A 27,259-nucleotide genomic window follows, 5' to 3' on the forward strand; every position below is an offset into this window, starting at 1 on the left:
AGGTGGTTGTACATCTCTATTACTCCGAGTTCAATTTATACTAATGATGTGTGCATTTTTGAATGTCAAATCTAGCATTTCGATTAAATGCCTCTATCCATGCATAATTGACATGAGTTTGCCCTTGTCGTGGTGCTCGTGTATTGCAACAACTTTGCATATAACTTCAATCTCTAATTTCCGCCAATGATATGGATACCTTGCCAAAAGCCTCGACCTAACAGTTCTGTTAAGGAGCTATATCCATAGATAATAAGTTTCATGTTCAATCGTCTTTTCCTCTTAGTGTGTTATTAGAACTCCAAAGATAAATCCATAGGTTGAGTTTCTAATAATTATGTGGTGCCTTTCCAATTGCCATAGTCTCACAGTTTGGTTAAGAACCTATATCAATTGGTAGTTGGCCTTGAGTTCAATCAATTGTGTGGTGTTTATTGTGGTAAGTTGAATTTTTGCCAATGACATGGATACATTAATAAAATGCTCCAAATCTAATTTCTAAGGTTGTAACATAGCTAGACACCAAATTGGTGTAAGAGATCCCCTTGTTTGTGGGGTAATGAGCCCTCTACACAATGATTTGATTGCGAAAGTATATGGATGCGTACAAATCTTACCCTCTTCAAATTTGAACATGTGATTTTCCTAGGAAGAAACACATAGTTTATACTAATGATGTGGTTACTTTGTCAAATGCCCCAATATAACATTTTGGGTAAAGTAACAACATCCATGAGTAGTTGGTTTTGAGTTCACCCCCCTATGACACTTTATATCACTTTAACCCCACATTCCATAAATTGAATATATGTAGCATTTTGGGTAAGTAACAACATCCACAAATAGTTGATTTTGAGTTCAACCCTCGTATGACACTGTGTATCACTACAACCCCACATTCCATAAATATCTACCAATGCTGTGGGTACCTCTTGAATGTTCCATCCAACGTTATTCATAACTAGTTAGTTTTAAATTCGATCCCTTATTTATGTATTGACTTTCTTCCCAAAATGTCGAACATATATCATAATTTAACATTTTGGTCTTTTTACCAACTGTGTTGAACATATATTATAATTTAACATTTTGGTCTTTTTTCCTACAACAATATTTTTTGTAAATCAAGATTCTATTCATTCTTCAAAAGGAAAGTACATAGATATCAAAATGTAGGTAGCTCACCCCAATCAGGTTTGTTGACTAAAGCTAGCAGCATATGACAAATAAACAGTAGCAAAACTAAAGGGATAGTCAACATCTTGACGAGCCAAAAGCAGCAAAAGACAAACACAAATAGAAGAACACCTATGACCATGCTCAATCGTCAGAAGTAATAGATGCAGGGTTGTCTGGCCCAATCCCTAGAGGGGGAGGGGGACGATAAGTACACTGGACGTGCTGCTCGAAGTGAGCCATCCACGTTTCCAACTTTTCCACCTTTTCAAATAACAAATTTTGTCCACGCCAAACCACCACAATCCTCTCTCTGATATGGCATTAAAAGTAATGGAGTTGGTTGAGCGTAGCAATAACAACCTCGTATTCTTCCTTCCTGACCTTATCGTAAGCTTCCAGGTGATCTAGGATGGATTGAAACAAGTAATGACAAGCCTTAGAGCACCATTGTTGGCCAGCATCCCCTGCACGCCTTTGCCTCAAATTCAGGCTCCGCACACTTGCTTCTACCCCACACGTTGCACTACCCTCCTTTCCCTTCTCAACTGCACGACCACCCTGAATTACTCTCGTGCCACCCCTGCTACCACGGGCCCTGACACTGCTCGAACCATACCTCCAGCAGTTCGAACACCTCATGATGAACGCTTAGACACCCGACCCGCCAACACCATCTTTGACTCAATACTGCACCCGCCCTGGCTGAAGAAGCTCCCCTCTGCTGGGGCTGGGAGCAGGAATTACGCAACATAGGTCGCATGGTGAGGGCCCAAGGATACACCTCTAAAACAAAATTAGCAACTTACAACAGCCCCTCCGTGAACCACAACGGAGCAACAAGCAACCCCGAATTGTCCAACAAACTCCTACTTCTTAGAACTACCAACCTTTCACCCCAGCCCAGGGAATTGCAATTGGAACTATAGAAAGGCAACAAACAAACCAAACTGAGACCTTGTCATCGCCTCTACTAGAGGAAGCACCAAGGAACAAAGTCGCAAATAGAAAGACTTGACACCTAGGCACAAACACAGGAGGTATGAACCCAATCTGATAACTAATCTCCGCATACACCTTCAGACCATATTTCCACCACTGAACCCCAATTCTGCTCACCCAACAATGGATCTCAGGAATCCACAGAAAACCCACAAAGATAAGAGGACCCAAAACATAATCGACTAACAGGAGACTTAGACACCCTCCCGAGCACATAAAACAACCAGGAAGTGAGCTAATAATAACACAAGAGTGGGTTCTAAAGTCGTCCCAATTACCATGCAGAAGTCACTCGAGCCTTTGACAAATAGAGAAACCATGCAAAGGGAGAGGAACTTAGTGTTTTTGAAAGCCAGACTCGGTGGAGAAGACGATGATAGTGAAATCTCCACCACTCCAATACTAACCAAAGGCCAGATAAACCTGTCCGCCTACCAAAGCTTAGATCAGGAGCAGCTAGCCACCAAACTACCACAACAAAATAGCAATACTAAAACCCGTCCGTTTACCAAATCTTGGATCAGAAGCAACTAGCCACCAAACTACCACAACAAAATAGCAATATTGAAACCCGACAGACACCATAAACCCACTACCCACACCGGCTCTCAATCTCAAACAGAAAAAATAAAACATCACATGCAACACCGTAATATTCACCATACACCATACGTGATGGGAGAACATGGTAACTATCCTCCATATCATCTACCAAATATTCTCATTCATGGCACACACATTTGACTCACCTCAATATTCGTCACCCAGGAAGGATTTCTAACAACAATATTAAACATATACCATAATTTAAATTTTATATGTAGTCTAGTCTCAAGTTCAATAACCTTTGTGATGATTAATTACAACTCCACATAAAATGAATTGAATTTATATTTTTAATGTAGATATCTTACTAAATACTTCAATTTGACTTTTTTTTTGGAGTCAAAAGACTATATCCACATATTATTCTTCTTTAGTGCACTCTTATTTTTACTAGATTTTTGAATGATTTGCATTACATTGCCCAATCTCAACCACTCGACTTCAACTTGAATAACCAAATATATCATATTTAATTTAATTCCATTATAAATAAACCATATTAATCTCATGCTATTATTGAAGTTTCCAATAAACCATATCAATCTCATTCTATTATTAGATTTTCCCATGAACCATATTGATCTCAATCTCTTATAGTATTTAAGCACGGTTAACACACTTTAATCCACTCTTAAGCACTTTTTTTCCAGCTGAAATCTGGTCCCAGCCTCTTACCTTCTTATTATATTTCTCCCTCTTTTTCCTTTTCACTGCTTTTCGTTTATTTTTTTTGTTTGGGGTTCCTTCGGATTCTTCTCAGATTTTTTTCGCTCGCCGTCCTTTCGATCTGCACCAGGGCACCAGGGTTTGGTTGATCTGGAGCCACAAAGTCATCACGGCATCGTTTCACTCGCCTTTCGGAGCTCGGCACCGCATCCCCTCTATTTTTACGGGCTCTGGGACCCCGATTTTGAGTTTCGCGATTGAAAATTCAACCAGCAGATGGTCCACTAGGGTTTCGAACGCTGGCGAATGAATCTGAGGGTCTTGCACGCTCAGGTCAATAGATCGACGAAAGAATAGAGAAAACGGGGGATTTGCGACGTTTTCCTGCTGTTCCCAGGTCAAAATTTCACAGCAAAGATGTTCTGGCGCATGGCTGGCCTGTCCACAACTTCTCCGGTAAGCACGCTATCTGAGATCTCCAGGTGTTTTTTTTATTGGAACGTGAATGCATTTTGTGTGGCAATTGAGAAACCTAGGGCGCGTGTTTGAGTGCCGCGGAGTTTGAAACAATTAACACTGTAAGTGACAATTGATGCACTAATAACTTACCCCAAGGCCTAATATTCTGTCTACCGTGGCATCTGCTTCGTCCGATTTCGAATGCCTTCACCTTTGTTTACTTTGCATTATAGGATAGAGAAAGATATCGCTGTTTGATGCACTCAGGGAGAGCGCGGGCCTCTCAAAACTATGTCTGTCTGGAATACTATGTGGCAGAGAGCCCGGCAGCATGACAGGACGGGCTTGAGATTTTAAACCCTATGGGTTTATAGTGTAGACCATAGAATTAAGGTTGGATTTGCAGGCAGCTCGAATCGGTTTGCAGGTTGTGAGAGTGGAGGACTGTGGATACGACGCCCTAACTGGTAGGGCCCGACTTTTCTTCAGGGCATGCAGAGGCAAGGCCAAGCAACGGTCTTTTAGTGGTGGCTGGGAGACTGTGCCTGGTTACTGGGACTGCCTAGAGCAAACTTATGAATGGATCTTCTGCAATTGAAACTACACAGGCGGGCCGCTTGGCACAGACTTCCCAAACCATGGGGAGAATGCCGGTGTTTCACAATCACAGATCAATGGTCTAGCGCTGAGCTTCCCCAGCTCAAATTGAAAAGGAATTTTTCTATCTGGGGATTGGGCTTGTTTGTCTTCTGTTTTGTGTGTAATTGATTAGACTTTTTGCACAAGGCCTTTTGACTAGCACACGCTTATCTTTTTTCCCACACATGGAAATGCTCTGAATCAAGTCTTTATCTTGTTTCTAGTTTAGCTTTTAATTTGGAATCATGTTTCCACATACCTATACATGACTAGGTGCCCTACCCTTCTCTTCACATCCCTTGACGAGGAATAATCCACGTTGAGTAAAAACTTGAAAAACGTTTCATCGCACAATGTATTATAAGTGGCTATAAATAGTAAATGTTTGTAAAGCACACAACTTTGTGAGACATTTTATTAATATAATTAAATTTCTGATGTAAATATATGTTTTTGATATTTTTGACGTCCAATTTCTCGAAGTGCATGTCAAAGTTGATTCCTTTGAAAAGTTGATTTCTCGAAGTCTAATGTAGATATGCAGTTCTTTTCCTTTCGTTCATTTTGTAACATAACTCAGTGGGTTTGTTCGAAGGTTTTCTCAACAAAATGTTGTTTCCTAGGCCAGTGCCTACAAGTTATCTAAGGAGTCAGTAGTTTAATCCCTTAATAGATATAAAATCTTCATGGAAGTTGTTGCTCGTGGTTGTGTATGGCCTTTTTATACTGCCTTTGAGGCAATAGTAATCCATTACCAAAGGAGCTAGCTTTTAAGAACATGGATAGAGTGCTGGAAGGTTAGTTTCCATTTTCTGGTAAAAGCAGTTGTCTTAGATTGGAATGTGCTCTCTAGAAGGCATGGAATTTAATGCTTTTATTGACGATTGAAGCAATAGAATACAGTACTGAACGTTAAGATTAAGGCCCTCTTCTGTTAAAAAAGATCGAAAAACTAACCTGTCTGGAAAATTGGTTAAATTATCTTTTAAGGAAGATGTTGCCAATGGGAAGTATTTCAAAGCATAAGGATTGCATTGGCCTCAAGTGCGAAATGAGCATTTTAATGACCAACACAAAGATGAATTTTGAAATAGATCGCAGTAATTTATGCAAGGCATTTTGTTGATGGAGATCTAGGTTAGCTGATGAAATACTGTACTGCGATGTATTATTTTAGTTACAGCTCATCTACTAGTTGAATAGGGAATTCTTGTACAACATACACTTGCTTTATTTTACATCTCAGTCTGATCTTGATTTAAATAGCAGTGATCCAAATAAGTATCAAGTAGTGCACATATCAGAATTTCAGATATTTAATTTTTCCTAATGCTTATTTGAGTTACAGTGAAGTCAATTTCTGGGAACAGGTCCTCTGCTTTTACTACTGTGGTATTGTTTCAGAAGTATCTTCTGAAAATTTGCTTAGTTGTAAAAACGTAGAATTAAATGGAACAAAATTAAGCTTAGCGGTAAGATTGACAACAATAGGTTAGGAGGTTTTATCTTTCATGAACAATTTGTCAGCTAATCTGGAAAAAGAGTCTTACATCTGTGCTGTTTGAAGGACTTGCTGATTTAGAGTATGGCTTACTTGGTCCCTGGTTCACCTGACATTGTGCATTACACTTATTATTCATGTGTTATCTGACTGCTAGTCAAATCGTTTCAGAATCTATTTAAGCTGCAGTCATGCATTTATATGTGTTTGTATTTCATCATGTCACAGTTGTCACCACATCATAATAATCTGACTTGATTCTCAACAGTACTGCTTATTAAATGAATCCTTCCAATCTCAGCTTGAATTCAATATTTCTGCAGATAATTATAATATTTTTGCATGTCCTTGTAATTTTATTATGTTCCATTGTTTTTGTGACAGTGGTATTGTAACGTTGCTTACAGGAGAAAATTGTGAAAGATTTAACGTGTCAGCTATTCTGTGTTGATGTTGATGATTATGTTTGTGACAGAATTTTAGGCTGATGCTGCTTACTTGTCTCAAACTTATTTATTTGGCTTTATGTGAATAGGTCAAGCTCTTGTACAGGAATGGTTCAATCTAATTATTAGTTCCATGCCTTGCTACAGGTAGAGACATTATTGGGGAAAGAAAATTACACCCTGGAAGAGCTTTTCGATGAGGAGGAAATTATTCAAGAATGCAAAGCTTTAAACAATCGTCTTATTAATTTGTAATTTTCTTAACGACTATTCTTGAATGTTGCTTTTTGAGTTGTTTTACAGGATCATGACACAGCGTTTTTATAATTCAACTTGCAATCACAGGTTTAAATTTATTGATGCTGCAGTTCTTGTCTCCTAAAATACTAGATGTACACTCTTGAAATTTCTAGCTATTTGATTCTTTTTACGGGCAATTATTTCTTCAGTGCAACTCATATCATGATTCATGTTGTGATTTGTCCCACTTTTGAGATACATTGTGGGAAATCCTACAATTTGAAGAGTCTGACGAATCCTATTGAAAACTTTTCTTTGTTGTAGTGGTGATTATTATTTCCTTTTGATATTAGAGAAGCGACGGGGTTCAGCCAAATTTTCTTGAGGCAGTGCAACATTGATCTGATGTTTGCAGATGCAGTGACTCCGGGTGTTGCAATCAGTAATAAAATAAAATAAAATTGGTGGTGGATTGAGATATGGGTTCATGACCAAAAGATGAGAAGGGTTGGTGAAAAGTCTTTGAACTGGGTGAATGACTAGGTGGTGGGAGAATGTTGGTGATGTCGAGTCACCAAGCTCCAATGTTTTACAATGTTTGAGTAGGTTACAGTATCAAGCACTTTGATGGAACTATTCAATAACTCAATTGCCATCTGTGGATGACCAGGCTTGTTCAATACCAAGTGTTGTTGCCAATTGTGTGAGGGTGATGGATAACTGCAATAGTCTCCCATAAAAAGGAGCTCAAATAGAATTCTGGAGTGGTTTTCTTGGGTGTATGTGGTTTATATTTGAAGTAATACCTATTGTATACTGTGGGATCTTGTATTTTATATGTCTTTTCGATTGGGGTTAATGGAATTATTGCACCAAAGGGAAGTGAACTTCTCTGCAGCCCAGGTGGGGAGATGTACAGGTGTATGTGTGGGTGGGCATGTAATGCTAATAAAATAAATTGATTAAAAGGTCTGAAATATCCATATGTAGACAACTACGAATAGATCCAAGTTTAAAATGGATTTCTGCTAGTGTATAGGGGATGGAAACTTACATGATAATTCTGTGTGTATTGTGGTGTTCCAATCTTACATGATAACTCCATGTGTTGATATTTCCTTGTGCTGTTTAATTGTTGTTCGTGTCCATCAACACACTGTTATGATCCTGTTTTAAAGTCTGCTCTGAATTGTCTAAGTACTTCATCAAGTGGCTTTATGGAGTCTATTCTCTGGATCAAGAGCTACTTGGATTAAAAGTGTAAGCCAGCAATACTTCAGTGTTCTAAACTGAGAACTCTCACCATCATGGATGCAAAAATCTACTATTTTGTCTCGTAGCACAATGATTATATTGTTCTGTCATGACCTCTTTTTTAATTATTTGTTTGAGTTCAGCTTAAAACTTCTACAAGAAATGATTTTGCTTTCTCTTCCTGTGGTAACTATAAGATGTTCTAGTTTGCTGGGCTGTTTGTTGCCTGTCCATGGATTCTACATTAGTTTAAAAGAATATGACCCATTTCAAAATCTTTCTCTTTGTGTAGCATATCCATCCTATCCATGCCCGTCTTTGTCTTTTATGGCTTATGCTGTGAGCCCATTGCTGATTTGAACTGCAATGTCGAAGGTTACGCCATCGGAAGGCGCTACTAAATGGAAGGGTTAATCTTCGTCCAATTTAATATTGCAAACAAAGCATATTTGAAGGGAACCACTTGAAGCCATATAGATTCAGAAACATGTGCTGTAATGGTTGTGTTTCCAAAATTGAAGAAAAATGACCAGTAGCTTCTGAAAATGTGAAGAATGAATAAATCGAGAAGCCAACGAAATTATTATTACGAATGAGGCAAATATTGCAATCTCACATGAACCCTCTCAAAACACTAATTGTCACATTTTGTACTGTTTGAAATTTTATCACAATGGAAGCCGATTGTGTGGGAACCTCTTGAAGCTATATAGCTTCCAGAAGCATGTGCTGTGATGGTCGTGGTTCATAAAATGTAGCTTCAGAAAATGTTTTTGAGGGAACAACATGAAAAAGGAAGGAAATAAAATATCATTATTATGAATAAGCGCTCTGGTTAAGATGGATCTATCTGGTTAGATAAATCCTGTTAGCTGTCTGGGCAATCAGTTTTCATGTTGTATCCGATGGAATTTAGTATTTGACAAATTTTAATCTTACACACTAATCTTTGATTGTTGTTTGATTCAAAAATATTACTATGTCATCTTATCTGTGATGTTGTCTGCAGTCTTCGAGTTAGACCACAGGTGGAACAGATGCTGCGTTATATTGTTGAACAGCCATCAGAGGATGCAGACAATAGACGAACATTCAAGTAACTACCATTTCTCATCTATTGCTTGTATTTTTTCTTTAATGAATTGGAGCATTTTGCCTTCGCCCAGGTGGCTGCGGAATATATGGATTTCACTGCATACGGGTGGTTTCCTCATGGATTTTCTCTTTACAAACAGTAATGCATGGCTGTGTTTCTTTGGCAGGTTTCCATTTATTGCTTGTGAAATATTTGCCTGTGAAATTGATGCTATATTCAAGACACTTGTAGAAGATGAGGAGGTAGGTTGCTTGCTGCCTGAGCTTGTAGATGCTTGTTTCTGGATTTTCATGTTAGGCAGCTTAGTTTTTATGTACGCTATTGATATACTTGATTTATTGTTGGGTTGGATCTTTCATGATGTGCTGTTTAAATGATAAACAAATACTCATTTAGTTCAATTTTGTTTTTGGTCAAGGTCAATTTGCTTTATTGAACTACAGGATACAATATTAGCTCGTGTTCTATAACTTTGGGTGTACAAGGTCCTAGCACGAAAATTGCAATAATGTGTTATTTGCATTTATTTCTGAAAGTATGGAATTGGGTTTAGGTCACTAACATACTTTCTCTATTGCCCACAGTTGATGGACCTGCTGTTTTCTTTTTTGGAACATGATCGTTCTCACAGTACATTATTAGCTGGATATTTTAGCAAGGTATTCAATATATCTTCTTTTTATGCTTTTTTCAGTCTATCTCAATTGGGGTTGTATTGTTTGTTTGGCTGGCTGGTCATAAAATATTATGTCTTAATAACATGCTATTGAACCTTTTCTTGTTTCACTTTTCCACTTTTTTTTTGTATCATTTTTCCACTGTTGGCATGTTGAAGCCAACAGATTTTAAATCGAAGCTGATTTTTTGTATGCTGGTTATCATCTTGTTAGGTTGTGGTATGTTTGTTGCAGCGAAAGACAGAATCTCTTATGCACTATATTCAAGTAAGCATTTTATTTTTTTTCAAATAATTCAAGTGCAAATTCTTGGAGTCAAGCTCTTTTCCTGTCCTTGTGAATGTTGTATCTTCATTTGTGCTGCATGTCATGGGCTAAGTTGTGTTGTAATTTTTTTTCTAACAAAAAATGTGAAGATCAATTCTATCCACAATATGGTCAAATCTCCCATTCATTCATAAAATTGTAAAACCTTTTCTATTCAGGGACTTATAGTCCAAGAATGCATTTAAATAATCAGCAACCTGAAGTTCTTAATTAACATCGTCCATAGAGCAAGACAGGGAAAAGTGCTGAAAATCAGTGCACTGATGTCATTAGATGATCTATTCACGATTTATTCAATGCTGTGGAGTTACTCCAGCTGGAATCATAGTAACACGGGTATCACTCCCAGGCATTGGAGAGCACGTACCCCATGCTCCTGTGCTCCTGGGAGCTTGGGAGCTGTTAGGAAATGTTCCAAAATCGCTGGGAGCTTCAACGGGCACTTCGGAGCTTTTTGGGAGTGCTTCATTACAACAGATTTTGATGTTTTGGGTACCTATTTTGAGCAGATTTTCACCTTTCGGGTACCTATTTTGAACAGAGAAGGTACCAATTGTTTATTTTCTAAGTGATACATGTCAGGTCAGGGGGCTGGCCACTGGACTGCATGGCTCTGTAAAGCGACAGAGACGTGGAGATGTAGCAAAGGTTTCAACAAAATATAGACAGTTGCCAGTCATTCCTTGGCAACTTCTGTTGCAAATCTTGAAGTTCAACAATTGCAAATAAGTCTACTTTCTTGAAGTCTATCTTGAAGCTTTAATGATAAGATTCAACAAATTACAGTGATGGTCAGAAAGAGAAAGAATAGCGTGTTACTCAGTTTCATTTTATAAATTTCCAAACTTGAATTATGAAGTTGAATATAATAGTGTTGCATGAAATTACATAATAATCAAATAATAATAGCCTTTTTTTTGGTTTGGGAGTTCCGCATGTTTCTTTGTTGGCAAGGAATTTCATTGGCAAATTGTTGATGGGTTAATATTTTGATCTTTTGTGGCATTGTTCCAAAGTTCAACCTTTTACATATTTCATTGCAAGATGGAATCTGCAGGCTGGAATATGATTGGCAAGTTTTGGATGGAAATAAATTAATTATTTTATTTTTACTATTAATATATATTAAATTTTAATATATTATATTATTGTTGCTCCCAACTTGGCGTTTCTTGTAAATTTGGGCAAAGCTTCTAGCCTTGCGAGATACTTGTTCCTCCGTACCCGAAGTACCCACGTACCAGAAACTTGTGCAATGTAGGCTGGAATCATTCCAGAGAAAAGTTAAGCAAATCATCATGTTTGAATGATAGCTTGTTATGTTGTCATTACACAAGTCATTTGGATTTGAAGACTAGATCTTGTTTCACAATCTCGGTGCCCAGATTTTGCTTTGTTAAGTGTATGGTGGCAACTTTACCTTGGGGTTGATCATTCTGAGACTTGAGGTCTCGTTGCCATACTATCTGAAATACCTTGGGACTCGGTTTGTTGCTTGTTGCTTTGATCGATTGGATTAAACTAAAAGTATGGTGTGATTGTTTGGATCATCCTTAAGAGAGGCAAGGTATGTAGGATATTAGTTCTGTGTCTAAATAACCCCCTAATGAAGAGGGCTTGGCATCTATGGTCAAGGGTCAGGAAGAAGGTAGAGAGAGATCCTCTCAACTCTGTATATAGGCAATGATATCATCCCTTGATCTCATAGTATATGGGGCACCGAAAAATGAGGTGCATCTCGATCTTTGGCTCTTGTAGGTGGCACAACTAGCAAACCCTATTAGATCATGGTAGATGGTGATCCGTCTCCACCCGAAGTTGATGGGACCCAAGTTGAAGCTTGCCCCAATGGGATCTTGAGTTAGTACATCTAGTGCTTGTGAGTGTAAGGGGGGTGGATGATGAGGCCATCTTGTAGCTTCAAAAGTGCTCTAGGTAGAAGGACATCATTGAGCCGAGGTTCATTGAAGGGAATTTGCAAGTGACTTGAATATATAATTTGTAAATATCCTCTTTGATGACTTGATTATGTATTTGCCTAGTCGGTAAGAGATGTGCTAGTCTGTCAAGGGAGAAACTAAATGGAGCAACGCTTTATGGGGAGATGGTCATCTGTTGAAGGAGTCAAAATGCCTTTGTGAACCATCTACGAGCACGACTTGAGGGGGCATCAAAAGTGATGGCCTTAGAAGAACAAAGTGCAAGATAGTGGTATCTCTCTCTCTCCTTGTAGCGAAATCTTTGTAAGCCTTGACTCTATGAAGGAAAGAGACCGAGCAGAAAATGACCTCAAGAAAAATGGGTGGACCCTGAACTTAGCTTGAATAATGGGTTGCGAAACTATGCATTTGCAGCAGATAATACACTGGAGAAGTAGGGTTTGGATGCTCTCCATTGTGGCCCAATCTGACTGTAGTAAACTAGTTCTCGAAATCTTTGAATCATAGAGGACTGTGGGTCTGATAATCGCCTCCATGAGGTGGAGCTTGGATGAGATGTCCTGGAACTGCGCCTGGAAATGTTGTCGCTTGATGGGGGCTAGAGCCTGAACAAACCACATGGATAAAAAGATTTGCAATATATGACTCAAGCTATTGAATGCCATGCTTGAGGAATTCGGCTTGAAACCCATTGTCATCAGCTGCTCTGTTGGTACTCAAAGCTCTAGCTGCTCTTATGGTTGCCAGTTCAGATAAGATGTATATGTTAATGTGAATGTGCATGGAAGCTCCATATATTAAAGCCTTTCTTTTTTTTGTTGAATAGCGCAATCAGCAACGGCGTTGGTATCGTACTCGCATTACATGGGGTCGAATCCCACCGGCTGCCACTATAACCTCTAGGAGGAACCACCCAGCCTGCAAGAACGGCCCTCGGTTAAGACGAGACTCGAACTCGTGACCTGCACAGCGGCACGGATAACTTAGCAGATCGTCCGCTGGCCACGAGACCAAACCTCTTTAGGCCCATATATTAAAGCCTTTCATTCCTTTGGTGTCTTTTCATTAGTCACGCCTTGTTGTGTTCAAACTCTGTTCTTTTGCAATGGGACTTGCGTTAAATTAATCATGTTGTAGAACTTGATTAATCTTTTTATAAATTACATCCCTGTAATACTTAAAACTTACAGTTTACTCAGGTTTTGTATCTTTCTTTAATGTGAATAATATCAAGCCATCAAGGGTGTTCTGTGCAAAATGTGCATACAACAGGGTGTTCTGCCATTGTTTATTCCAGCCAATTAGTTGATTGTTGAACACAACATGAATCTTCGTGTCTGTTGTTGTGTGTGCATGCTTTCCCTTTCTACTGGTGGTCAGTTTTTTGCTTAATAGCTAATACATGTGAACTAACGGGTTTGAGTTGATAATGTTGTTTATAAGCACAAACTTTTTCAGGTGATAGGACAAAGTTATGTGAACATTGGGTTCATAAATGAGGGTTTTTTGTTAAAGTTCAAGGTGCTTATTTTTAACTTAAATGTCAAGTGAAACAAGCCTTTTTGTTTCAAGAACTGGTATCGAGCTAAAAGTGTTGGCACTTATATCAATATAATTGTTGGGAGAAAGGGTAGGGTAAATGGGAGAAAGGGATTGCCCATATTTCCATAAGTAACCCATCCTGTATTATATCTTTTCATTTTTCTCTCCCAATTGCTTAAAATAACTGACCATTGAAAACTTGTTAAAGGAATTATTTAGGAAACACAGGGCTTGGAGAGGAAAAATGCAGATGGGTGTGTATATTTTTTCCTGTTGTGTATTTATTTGTGGCATGTGCACAGTTAATTATTTTTGCTATGATTAATTATTAGTAATTACCTATATATTGCACAGGGACCCATCCCCCCCAAAAAAAATACTCAGGTACACTGTCTCCACGTTCCAGGGACTTTTGGACCCTTTAGGAAACGTCCCCAAACTGTTGGGGACTCCATCGGGGACTTGGGGACTTGTTGGCCATCTCCAAGACGTTCCTAACAAATTTCAAGAATGTTCCAGACAGATTTCGGGGATGTCTTTGGCAAATTTCAAGGGTATTTTGGGAAGATTTCAGGGATGTTTTGGGAAGGTTTTAGGGATAATTCAAGCATATAGCATTGATCATTGAACAATATGATCATTTTTCTCATTCAGTTTTTTGGAATGCATTGAATCTAAATTTTTTGTACAAGTTGCAGCTCAAAACATGGGTTTTGTATGATGGGTTTCATATTGGATTTCTAGTGATTTAGATATTATATTTTCAATTGTAAAATTACAGCCAGCCTCCATGTCAAGAAAACGGAAAATACAATGTTTTAAAAGGCTGATCCTTGTGGTTATTTTTCTCGTTTTTTTCTCTTTTTGGATCATCTCAGCTTTTATATATTGTATGTGGGTTTTGAGGACTCATTCAAGTTCAATGCTTCCATCATCCCAACCACAAGCGTTGTGAAAACAATCAGATAGTAGTGAATTGGATTGGGTACTAAATGTTTAAATAAATTCGTATTCAATCCCTTAATCTGAAATATGAATTTAATATCTTTAGAAAGCCAAAGTATTTTATAGTGGTTTTCAACACAATTGTAACATAGTCATCATTAACAAAAAATATGAGGAAAAAAATTGCTATAAAGATAGTTACTCAGCATTAACAAGAAATATGAGGAAAAAAACTGCTATAAAGATAGTTCTATGTGGTAGATTGTTCATGGACCTTATATAAAATTTAAATTAGTTACACTTAAGTTTCGTAAAGCTAAAGGACATGCCTAGTGGCCAATAATGGAATGTCATTCAACCCTTTTTAAAATTGTTTGAGATTCTAATTGGCAAGTGTAAGGGTTGTGCATAATACTATAAAGTATAGCTTGTTATGCTTACAAGCTTGAAACAACTATAAATGTTATATATATATATATATAATTGACATCCCCAACTCACCATCCCTTGAAAATTTGGGGTTGCGCTCTAGCCTTTCTGGGTACTCACTCCCTGTCCTAGCTGTTCCCCTGTCCCCAAAACCAGTGCAACATAGGTAATTACAAAATTAATTGCTTATTTGGTAGCCTTCAGACATCTACAAATTCATCTTTAGTTTTCTAATTGGCTTATATGCTCGCTTGTGTTTTGCATTTATGTACTCAAGTCTGACATCTTTTGCTTTCATGTTTATTTTTACTCTATCACTGAAAGGGTGTTTTTTGAATGACAAGGTTTGATTACCTTTTTGATTTTCATTTTGCTTATTTCATATAATGATACTGTTGTTATCATATATGCAGGCACACCAAGACATATTTCGTAAATTGGTTGACTTAATTGGTATCACATCCATCACTGAGGTATTTCTCTTCTCCCTTTGGTGACATGAATGAATATGCCAGATAAGAAAAACTGTACACGGCTCTCAGGAATTAGTTTGTTATAAATATTAGTTACTTGTAAGTTGCAACTGTAATGGTTTTGCCGTTTGTGAATTTTGTAGTAATTGCTATCTAGCATGCATTAATTTCTTTATTGTGATATTTTCAACTTACATATTCAATAGTTTGTTGTAATATTTTGTTTAATTAGTTTTGTACAAATATTAATGTTGTCATATTCTGCTGAAATATTAATGTTCTTTATTTGTCATATTGTCTGAGCTGGTATTCAAATTTTTCTTCAAAATGTGGCTAATTATGCCCTCATGTGACAAACAGATATTAATTCGTCTAGTTGGAGCGGATGATCATATGTATACTGATGATGCTATGCAATGGCTAGCTGACACTGACTTGCTTGAAATGATTGTAGACAAGCTGAGTTCACCTGTAAGTATGTTGGATGATGTGTAGCTGGTCTTGGATTCTTTAGTCTTTTCTCGAGAAAGAAACAAGTGTGTACCTGCCAGGCACTACATCTTTCTTTGTGGTCTGTAAGAGTGTCAAACATGTTCATTAATTTGGTTTGTTGGCTTTTCTGCAAAGCAGAATTCCCCTGAAGTGCATACCAATGCTGCAGAAACACTTTGTACGATAACCCGTTTAGCTCCTTCTGCACTGGCATCAAAGCTTTCAAGCCCAAGGTGTGGATTGCAGTGGACTTTTGTATGTTAAAATTCTCATTTTGTACAGTTGTGTGTAATTGTATTGACATTATTCTTTGTATGTGTAGCTTTGTGGGAAGGCTTTTTCATCACGCGTTAGAAGATTCACAGTCGAAATCTACTCTAGTGCATTCATTGTCTGTCTGTATCTCAGTGTTGGATCCAAAGAGAGCAGCAACAGTGGCAGCAGTTGGTGTATCCCGTGGTCATGTTACTGAGCCTGTGTTGACTGCAAATCCTGAGACTGTGGATGGCATGCTACAGAGACTTGGTAATGTTTAATGGCTGGCAGTTTTTTATTATGAATTTAAAACTTTGATGTGATTTGTGAGTGCTTAATTTATTGTGCTGAGAAGCGCATTCTACAGCGAGGTACTTTTTCTTCAAAATCACTTAGGATTTGCACCCTGTCTCAATTGCTATTGATACCTTTGGGGGAACTGAACCTTCTTTGGCAGTCAGAGATGCTGGTACACAGAACCATGACCTCACTGGTGACAAACAGAAATTTATCTAAAACATTCCTACTTTATTTCTTCTATACTCCTTTGTTTCTTTCAGCTTGTCTAGTTTACCTTTACAAAGTGTTTCGAGGCTGGCAAGAGATGGCTAAGGTCTTGGTTGCATTTTATGGATTTTGTGGATGTTAGGCTATTGCTTTGTGCTTAAGTTGAGATTTTGTGGGATCCATCTAATTTTCATTTTTTCAATTTTCCAATGTTAAGGGACACCACCTGACCAAGAACCAGTAAACATTTTGCTATGCTATACATATTCATTAATATAAATTTATGATGTATATTATAAATATATTATAGTTACCATATATGCTCCTGTGATGTGCCATATATGTTGTGTATGCCGTATATGCCTGGATACAATCTTAATGTGTTCCAGTATGTATGCTGTATTATTATCTGTATATGAGTGGGATATATACTGCTATGGCAAGAATATGTTTATATTTGATCTAGAATGTGTTGGGCATATGTGCTGGACGTGGCTGGTAAGGAAATTGTAACCTCAACCTTGAATAAATTCAGAAAAAGAAGCCACTAAGAGAATGAAGTTAATGAACTGATGTCTGAAATTAAAAAGGAGAAGCCACTAAGAAAATGATTTATTGTCTGAAATTTGAAAGGTAAAATTTGATTCACAACAGTCATGCCATTTTGAGCTGCAATTAATGCCAATTCTGATTTGCTTGTATGAAGGGGGGTTTTGAAGGTTTGCAGGGATGATTTCAATTTTCAAGGACCCTCTTCACTGTTTGCTGATTTTATTTATTGTGGCTAATTTTAAGGAGGATCTTCTTCAGTGTGTGCTGATTTCATCATGCTTGGTATATCATGCATTGTAATTTTATTAATGTCCAAATGGCAATGTGGATACCAGAAAAATGAAAATAAATAGGTAATTAAGATTGTCTACTCACTGAAATAAAGTATCTTCAAGGCATCTAAAAGCACACTTGACCAATGGGAAAGCCACTTTTGTTCTTAAATGGTATTTGAATTTGTTTATGTTTCATGTTTGTACTCATATAAATGTAGTATGTATGTAGGCCATTATATGCCATGTCACAGCAGTACCAAGCTTTTATATTGTATCGATATCATATATTGTTTGATATCTGTACCCGTAATTGTATCCATGCAATGTATAAATACATTTATTTTATATACTATTTTGCATACTGATAAAAGAGACCTATACACAAGTATATGAAATTTAGTTATATTGTATGAAACTATATATAATGCTTTAGTCAAATGTTCATCTGTAGATGATCCTCCCCTTCTTTTGATCTAGATGGACCCCCAAGCATCTGCAAGCCGGATGCGGTAACACAGTTTTTCACTATTCATAGGGTGCTGAGAGAGTTGGATGGATACAGTATTAAGTGGTTTTGAGAAGTTCTTAGGTCGCCTTTGTTGCTAAGACTTGAGTTTGAATAGAGGGTTCAAGGTTGTCCATGAACATCGTTCAAGTAGCTTGAATGTGGGCATCTGACAGGTACAGGGGTATGTTGGAACCATGTTGGAGCACTGAGCCTCATTAAGTCAAAATCAGAATCAAAGTGCATTGGAAATATTTTACAGGTAGAGTTCTGAACCAGCATGTAATATGAATCCAGTCATGGACTGAGAGGTACCTATTCTGTGAAATATGCACAGTACTTGTTTCCTGTCTTGTTTGTTGAAATGCACCACAAACCTTGGCTGGATGGAGTGAGCAGAGAAGACGTAGGTACATGCAGAGAAAGTGCAGTGGCACTATCGCAACAGTGCAGATACAGGTACATGTGAGACAACTGTGCATGTCCATACAGCAGCAGTGTGGCCCTCCTCCAGCAAAGATTAAAATGATATGTATGACACTGAGTGAGTGTGCAGCACTGTCATTTATTTAGGGGAGAGGGAGGTAGAGGGTGTGTGCTTATGCCATCCTCAAATATTTTTAGTTAGATCAGAACTAGTGTGTCTGTTCATTTTCAGTTGGATGCTATTTTCTGATATAGTTCTAGTTAGATGCTATATCCAGTTTTAGCAGTGCTATTTTTACATTCACAGTGAGTTAAGAGAGTGCTGATACCTAGTTAGTGGCTGCATGGAGGGCAGTACTTGGAGTAGCCACAGATCTGAAGGAGATAATATCATGCTTGCATGCCTGCATATTCTTGAAGGGAGGCACACTATTTAAGTAGATATTGGCTTAGTTTGGTAGGCACCATTGTGCATGTTTAGATTCAATGTACTCACCATTCTCCTAGTTTATATAGGAATTATATGTCTGACTATAATTATTATTTTTTATAATAGTAGTAGTGTTCGACTATATTTATTTGATGGTAGTAGCTTACTGTTTTCCTGTTGCATCATTAAACAGAGTTGCGGATTTGGAACCTCAGATTTTCTGAGCATGTTTACTGTCTGTTTCTGTTAGTAATTCCAAGTAGCATGTGTAGCATATTTTTTTATTTAAGTTACAGCAGATTTGATGAAAGGTTAAGGGCTTTTGATTTCCTAGGGTTAGAATCTATATTCAAGTGCTGATCTGATTTCCACTATCTAGAAATTTAACCTGGTATCAAAGTGTTGTATCTGAAGCTATCTAGAATTCTGTGCATGGAGAGTTCAAGGTTGAAGGAAAGAGAGCTGTTGGAGGGCTTCAGTGGGCGATATGTCCTTGCATCAGTGACTAAAGCAGATCTGTCTCGATGATCAACATGTGGATTTGAGAAAGGTTGTGGGGTGTGAAACCCTTGTTGACTAAGTGTGTAGAGATAGAAGCTTGTTTTTGTAGTGATGGCCATTCCTAGTGTGCTAGAGTCACCAGTTGGAGGGTGCCTCAACTATGTGCCATGGAAGTGTAGATTGCATACCTTCCTAGAAGTCGCGACCCTCTGGGACCATGTGGAGCAAGAGGTCAAATCTCCTATAGATCCCAAAGATATGGCAGAGTAAAATGAGAATCCAGTGCAATTGAATCAAGTACTAGTGGTTTTTGGTGAATGATTGTTGGTCCCTCAGTTTTCTGGGATGAAGATTGCCAAGGAGAAGTCGTACCAAAGTGTCAATGTATCTGGGATGATGCTTTTGAGGAACAAATTCACAATGACCTACATGTATAGAACACAGAGTATCTAGCTGTCCGATGTATCTAGTAGAGTTGAGAGACCGTCTTGGTGTAGTTGTTTTAGTCAAAGATAATGAGCTAGTCTGGATTGCTCTGAATGGCTTCAGTTCATCTTGGCACAACTTTGTCTAGGTTATTTGTGGTCGGTTGAAGTTAACCGGTTTTCAGAAGTTGTGGGATGCTTTCCCTGGAATGGAAATGAAACTACAAATCTGAACCAACTACAAGGAAGAGGATGATGTACTAGATGGATACCTAGTGTTTAGAACTAATGTTTCTCTTCATCATCAGTTAGATGCTATTTCGGTTTTGCCGTAGTTTAAGTATTCCATGAATTGGCCCTTTTCTGGCCTTTCAAGATAATGGGAAGGGCATTGGCATTTTGACCTGAAATCAAGCAAGAATCATTTTGGATTTGATGGAATTGCAAATATCAATTGTTAACATTGCGAAATCAGGTTGTAGCAGGGGTATTAGAGGGAACTGAACCCATTTCTGAATTAGAAACAACAAATTCAACAATCCGAAATAGCAATTTCAGAAAAGATTTTATTGCCAAATCCCGATGATGAGAAACGGGAAAAGTTCAAAATTGTAGAATGTCTAGCATTCTTTCCAGTTTTTAGCCTTTTCTGGCCTTTCAAGATAATGGGAAGGGCATTGGCATTTTGACCTGAAATCAAGCAAGAATCATTTTGGATTGATGGAATTGCAAATATCAATTGTTAACATTGTGAAATCAGGTTGTAGCAGGGGTATTAGAGGGCACTGAACCCATTTCTGCATTAAAAACAACAAATTCAACAATCCAAAATAGCAATTTCAGAAAAAGATTTTATTGCCGAATCCTGATGATAGCATTCTTTCCAGTTTTTAGCAGTCATGCAGTCATTTAGGAGGCAATTCATCCCTAGGTGCTGGTTGTATGAAGGTAGTTGGAGTAGGTGTAGATCTCAAGGAGAGAGCAGATTTAAGTGCCTAGCTTATTCTCCAATTGAGGAGCATTCCTTATTTGCTCTTCTATCAATGCAGTAAGGTACACTAGTTAGTTGGATTTGACTTAATCTAGTGGGCACTGCTGTGTATGTCTAGATTCATTGTACTCGCTGTTCCTAGTGGTAGAGGGTGGAGCATTGAAGACATGTGAATATTATTATTTGTGTAGCAATTTACTGTTTTTCCAGTTTGATTTGAGACTCGGATTTTCTGAGTTTGTTTATTTTATGTTACTGTAGTAAATTCTAGCATTATATGTAACAGAACTTGTATTCAAGTTACAACAGTTTTGATTTAATGTTAAGGCTTTGAATGCTGAGGTTATGGATTGTATTTAATGTGGGTTTCACTACCATGGTATAATGCTATTGTTGCTATTTGCTAATTTTCAGTTGTTTTGTTGATGATTTAGGTGACTTGCTGAAGCTGTTGGACGTATCTTCTGATGAAAACATATTACCGACCACATATGGTGAACTTCGGCCTCCTCTTGGAAAACATCGTTTGAAGGTTAGATCTCTGTCAACAAATATGCTTTTGTTATGAGTCATGCTAGTTATTTTCTTTGGCTATATCTTCCAATGGGCATTTATAATCAATGTTTCAAGGTTATATACAGTGTATATTCCAGTTCTGCTGGTCATGGTAGTAGGAGCTGAATGTGGATATTGTATTAGTTGAATCATTTGTAGTGCATCTGAAGGGAACATGCTTGTAGCGTATTTGGAGCCTGTTCACGTAGATTCTTTAAATTGCCCTGATAAACAGCTGTTCATTATTTGTTTGTAATATTGCCAGATAGTGGAGTTCATTGCAGTCCTGCTGAGGACGGGCAGTGAAGTTGCTCAGCAGGAATTGGTCAAGTTGGGTGCTATCCAAACGATTATACAACTGTTTTTTGAGTAAGTCACATCTACACTTATATTTAATTTCTAAATAAATGTCATTGAATTGCTGACGACAGACGACATTGGTAATTGAACATATATTTGATGCTTGCTTGTGATGGTCTATGCAGTTATCCTTTTAACAACTCCCTGCATCATCAAGTGGAGAGCATCATAGTGTCATGCTTAGAGAGCAATAATACAACTCTTATTGAGCATCTATTTCAGGATTGTAACTTAGTTGGAAGGATTTTGGCAGCAGAAGTAAATCCCACTATTCCTGTTGATCAAAATAAGGTACTTGCATGAATTACATGTATAAAAGGAATATATATATATATATATATATATATATATATATATATATATATATATATGGTCTTTGCAGTATTCTTAAAAGAAATACACGCTCTTTGCAGTTTAATTCTTGCTTTTGGTTAATTGTACTGTTTGGCTTATTCATAAAGATGTAAAATGATTGAAAAAGTATGTTGAAGCCATGCTAAGTATAACTCTCTAATGCGCAATTTTGAATGATATTTAGCCAACAGTACCTTATCCAGGAAAAGCTCCACCAAGAACAGGGAATATTGGTCACTTGACACGAATTGCAAACAAGCTAACTCAGTTGGGAATGAACAATATCCTGATACAGTCATCGTTGCGGGTATGCATTCAGTTTTTTGTCATTATAATATTATGTTGTAAGATTTGTGCTGTTTAAAGAAACTTGGCATCAATGTTTGAGATATACCTTTTGCCTTTGCCAATCGGTTATGTTATTTTCCTAATTATCAAAGAGACATGGTGGAATGTTGTTTCTTCACTTGATAAAATAATGATTAATCATTCAATAGAAATATATGATGCAAATGCAAATGAGCTGTGGTGGTAATTGAGTAAAATTGTCCCTTTAATGTCATAGTAACAAGTCAATTTTATGTCAAATGATCAATTTCAAGGAATCCGACGTTGGATTGAGATAAGTAAATAAGTTAATACATTAAAACATTGATTCCTGCGAAATAAAAAGTAATGATATATTCCGTTGGACATACAATATTTTCCAAACCTCTTGCTATTGCAGTAGCAACCAAACCTAACTGTTTATTAAGTTACAATTTTTTTGTTAGCTATGGGTTAATATTAGATGCGTATTACTTTATTTGATTTTGTTTAATGCAAGGGTGAAAAGAACGACACTTGAATCATATTTAGTGCCTCCCGAAATATATTGGCAGGACGACATTATGTTCAACCATCAGGTCCCTATCTGAAAATATTGCATTTGTTTAATCCTAATCAGGGAAACAGCGAGTGGACTAATTGGGAAACAAATGTTCTTTCAAAGCGTAATGTAGTGGAGAATGTTTTCCAGTGGGCATGCGGGTAGGTTTCTTTAACCCCTTGTAATGCTGCCAAGGAATACTATTTTAATAAGAAATCTTTGATGCATTTGGTGATGGGAAAAGATTCTAAAATCTGGCACTGTCAGCCTAATCGTTGATTGTGTAATCATAAGCAGTTTAATAGTAATTTTCACTATTTCACCAAGACTTGTGTGATGCTTGGCTAGGTGGCTTTATTATTCACGTGTAAATCTAAAAGCTAGCTTGGATGATGGTTTTTTGTTTGCTTGTTAGAATAGTCTTAGGAGGTTTACTAATATTTTATACTACTACACCAAGACATGTATTATGTTTGGCTAGGTAGCTCATTTATTGAGGGGTTTTGTAAAAAGATTAATTTATAATTCTAAAAGATGGGAGAGTGGGCAGTTATTCAAAACCTCTATATCATAACAGTGGGGGAATATAATGGTGTTGAGAATGGGCAGTTATTATAAACTCTTTTATCAAAAGAATGGGGGAATAGAGTGGTGTCGCCTCCTGTTCTGCCACAATTCCTAATAATTTCTGACCAATATCTAACTGTTGTTTTGGGGATCATGTTGTGTTGCAGGCGGCCAACAACAGTACACGAACGGACTATAGATAGTGATGAAGATGATTTTCGTGACAGAGATTATGATGTGTCAACAATGGCCAGTAACCTAAGTCAAGTATTCCGATATGGAATGTTTGACAATGAAGATGGGGAAGAGGTAATATTCCTTTGGTACAGCTATATTAAGTGTTTTTTAATGTTTTTTTTTTGTTTAATTTTGAGTTTACTGTCATATATCGTGATTCAACTTTTGGTCTTGGGTGCCTTCTGTAAAATGTGGTCAAATCTTGATGAGTTTTACCTATTCATTCTATGTTTGCCTCTTGTGCAGGCTCATGGAGCCATTGATAGAGATGACGAGGTATGCAGTACACTGCATCTAATAACTTGCATTAAGGACACTTCCATTGACCACCTCCTTTTTCATCTTGAACAACTGAAAAGTGCATCGAAGTGTATTTATTATTAATGAAGGAATGCTATCAAAACCCATAACATTGGTCTCCATAGTCTCATTTAATGATTAATCACAAGTCATGCTTCACTAGTTTCCCTTTTTGATGTTTGGGTTTACAATGTTTCTTTTGTGCTATAAGAATACAAGTATTTCTGTATACAATGGTTTTCCAGGATGTCTTCTTCGATGACGAGTCAGCAGAAGTGGTGGTCTCCTCTCTCAGAATGGGTGAAGAGCAGGATGGGTAAAGTCACAACTCTTTATATGCTTATATGTAAAATTATAAATTGTTGAAAAGGAACCATGAAATAAATTGTGTCGTCTGTTCAGAAATTGAAAGAGGATTAAACTATAGCAATGTGGTTATGTATATTGATGTGTACTTTACCTTTTCAAATGCTTGTCAACTTGGGTAGATGAAGCACGTTTAGTGATGTTATTTGCCTCTTGGGTCTTTTGTGGTTTTCTTGCAGTGGGATGCTGAGAGAAACAATGTTCACAAGTACAAATTGGTTTGCTTTTCAAGATGATAGGCCTACTGACCAGTCAGTGCCAACATCTCTTGTTTCGTCATCTCCAAGAGTGGAGGGTGGTCAAGCGAACAACACAATAACATCAACTAATAGTGGTGGTAGCAGCAGCAGTGATGATGAGGTTGTGTTAGGGGATGATGAGGACTTGGTAGATACAGCCACTTCTCCAAATGGCACTTCAAACGGTGTAGATATAGAAGCCAAGCCAGAAAACACCTTAAATTCTGTTGATGATTTGTCTTCAGAGCTGGAGAAGGTGGACATATCCGATAATTTGACTTTCCTTCAATGTGTTGAAAGAAGTATCGATATATTTTCTGTCAAGCCTCCTGATTGGGTGGGATGGAAAGATACTGCAGATTTTGAGGGCACTTCTGGTAGAAATCCATTCAGTGCAAACAATCCTTTTGAAATGGATATTGGAAACCCATCAGAGGCAGGTGATAATTTAAAGTCGGCTTGTACAAACCAAGACTCCAAGATGAAAATGGATCATGTAACTGGCAAAGAGACGATTCAAGATGGTTCTGTTCCTGAACTACAAGAGGGTGCAGAAGCTGATGGACTAGTGAATAAGACAACATTGTCCTTGTTTGAAGAGAATGTGGAGTTTGTTGGTGTAGAGATAGAGGGAACAAAGAAAGCTATGGAACATGCTCTAAAGGAAGGGATTGTGGGAGAGGCTGGACCAATTAAACGGGATATTGGTTTGAAATCTGAAGAAACAAAAATGATTGATGAAAATGGTGATTCTAAATACAACGACATGAACTATTGGCGCAGTGATTATAATTCCACAATAGCTCAAGACGAAGGATCATTGTAACTTATGTTTCTGTCTTTATTGTTGTACATCTCAGCAGAGGATGAAGGCAGATTGTGTAAAGAGCATGTATTCTGTATGGAAACCTGTCTCTAATGTCCAGCCAGATTTGGCTGTACAAGTGGGGTACAACACCGCTCTTGTACCAATCAGCACGGATTTGTATGTTCTAGTTCATAGCCCGTTTATTGTTTCCTCCCTTGACACGGGCTCTGCAGATGACCTTGTCTTAGATCATTGCATGAGTCCCTTGTTTGTGATATTTCACTCTTGGTTAAAAATAGATATTGATAGGACGAACATTGATTAATTTCTGGATTTGATACTAAGCTTCAGAATATTCAATGGCCAAATGAAATAACATCTTCTCAATTATAGTTGTGTTAACAGCATGTAATAGTTGCTCTGCAGATGACCTATCTTTGATCATTGCATGAGTCACTAGCTTGTGCTTGTTTCGTTCTTGGTTAAATAGTTATTGATAGGACGAACAATGATTTATTTCTGGATTTGAGACTGAGGTTCAGAATATTCAATGACCAAATGAATAACATCTTCTCAATTATGGTTTTGTTACAACACAATTTGGGCTATAAGATTTCAAACGACATTCGATGTCTGTGCTGCAGTTCTGAGGATATATGCAAATTGAATTGCAAGCTTCTTGGCTGGTTCAATTCGAGTTTTTTCATACTTACCATTATAAACAGCTGTGAATGCTATGCCTTCGTTTTCTTTTCATTATTTTTACCATAAACCATACGAGGGTTGTTTGATTGTAATCTAGAGTTGCTCTGTGATTGCCATGGAGTTATCGATGTTCTGGCCAACACCCTGTTGATGATAATACTTGTAAATGTTTCCTTAAGTGAATTTAGAGCTTTCTTCTGTTCCATGTTCATAATGTTTTATTTTAGATATTAGTGTTTGTGCCATACAACTGAATGGATTTGTCCTGTGATTTTTTTGGGCTTGATCATGAGAATATCTATTTGGAAGCTCTAGAGTAGCTTTGCCTTGTCATGATATCTCCTGTCCTTTTTTTACGGTCATGAATCATTGCGGCAAATGTTTCTTCACAGGCGTGAGTTAAATGTTGATGGTTCTCACAAGATTTCGTTTGAAAAATGTTTATTCTACCGTGAAAAGAACTGGAGGGGAAGGTATGTAAATGATTCTTTTGCTAATAATCTGACCTATGTTATATAACTAATATTTAAGACGATAGACTGGTATGATTGCGTTTGCTCCTAATGTTGAGGGCAGAAAATGACATTTGTGACATGGTGACAAAACGTGTGATTCTACATTTTGTTGAAACGCATGCATTTATTGAATACTGTGATTCTTCAGTTTGTTGAAACATATGTATTGATTGAATACATCCAATGCCCATTCTTTTGAAATTTACCATGGTTACACATTCTGGATGAAAATCACATAAACGTATTCATTAATATGTATCCATAATTCAGATGAAACCTGTGCAACAGAATTCACAGAAGATCATCTGTTAACAGTCTGTTCCCATGTCAATCATAAGAAAAATATGAATAAATCAGAAGCAAGACAAAATCTGACATTATTATAATTCAATTGTTGGACAACCTAAGATTCCGCTAATATTTTCTCACGCGAACTTACCACAAAGCTTTAGCAAATTGCATATATGAGTTACCTCCCTTTACACACTTTGAACTGACTGCAATATGGAAATGAAAATTGGCATATCTTGGATAAGGTAATGTGATATAATACAGTTAATATGTTTGAATTGTTTTGAACATAAATTCATTCATCTGTTTTAACAAAT

At 37.3% G+C, this 27,259-nt stretch overlaps 1 protein-coding gene across 1 annotated transcript; it reads left to right on the plus strand.

The window, feature by feature from the left end:
* The first annotated feature begins 3,473 nt into the window (after positions 1 to 3,473).
* On the plus strand, positions 3,474 to 25,821 carry LOC149225124 (uncharacterized). Its single transcript, XM_089376925.1, has 19 exons — positions 3,474 to 3,906; positions 6,643 to 6,746; positions 8,999 to 9,085; positions 9,252 to 9,327; positions 9,670 to 9,744; positions 9,976 to 10,029; positions 15,359 to 15,418; positions 15,779 to 15,889; positions 16,049 to 16,143; positions 16,233 to 16,435; positions 21,212 to 21,309; positions 21,598 to 21,701; positions 21,818 to 21,983; positions 22,231 to 22,353; positions 22,993 to 23,075; positions 23,649 to 23,790; positions 23,965 to 23,994; positions 24,264 to 24,334; positions 24,564 to 25,821. The coding sequence occupies exons 1-19, from the start codon at positions 3,868 to 3,870 to the stop codon at positions 25,447 to 25,449; spliced, it is 2,607 nt and encodes an 868-aa protein (XP_089233051.1). The 5' UTR covers positions 3,474 to 3,867; the 3' UTR covers positions 25,450 to 25,821.
* The last annotated feature ends 1,438 nt before the right edge of the window (positions 25,822 to 27,259 follow it).

This window comes from Pinus tabuliformis, chromosome J, assembly GCF_031772625.1.
Source record: "Pinus tabuliformis cultivar Carrire ecotype Pingquan chromosome J, CPIR1, whole genome shotgun sequence".
Classification (NCBI taxonomy): domain Eukaryota; kingdom Viridiplantae; phylum Streptophyta; class Pinopsida; order Pinales; family Pinaceae; genus Pinus; species Pinus tabuliformis.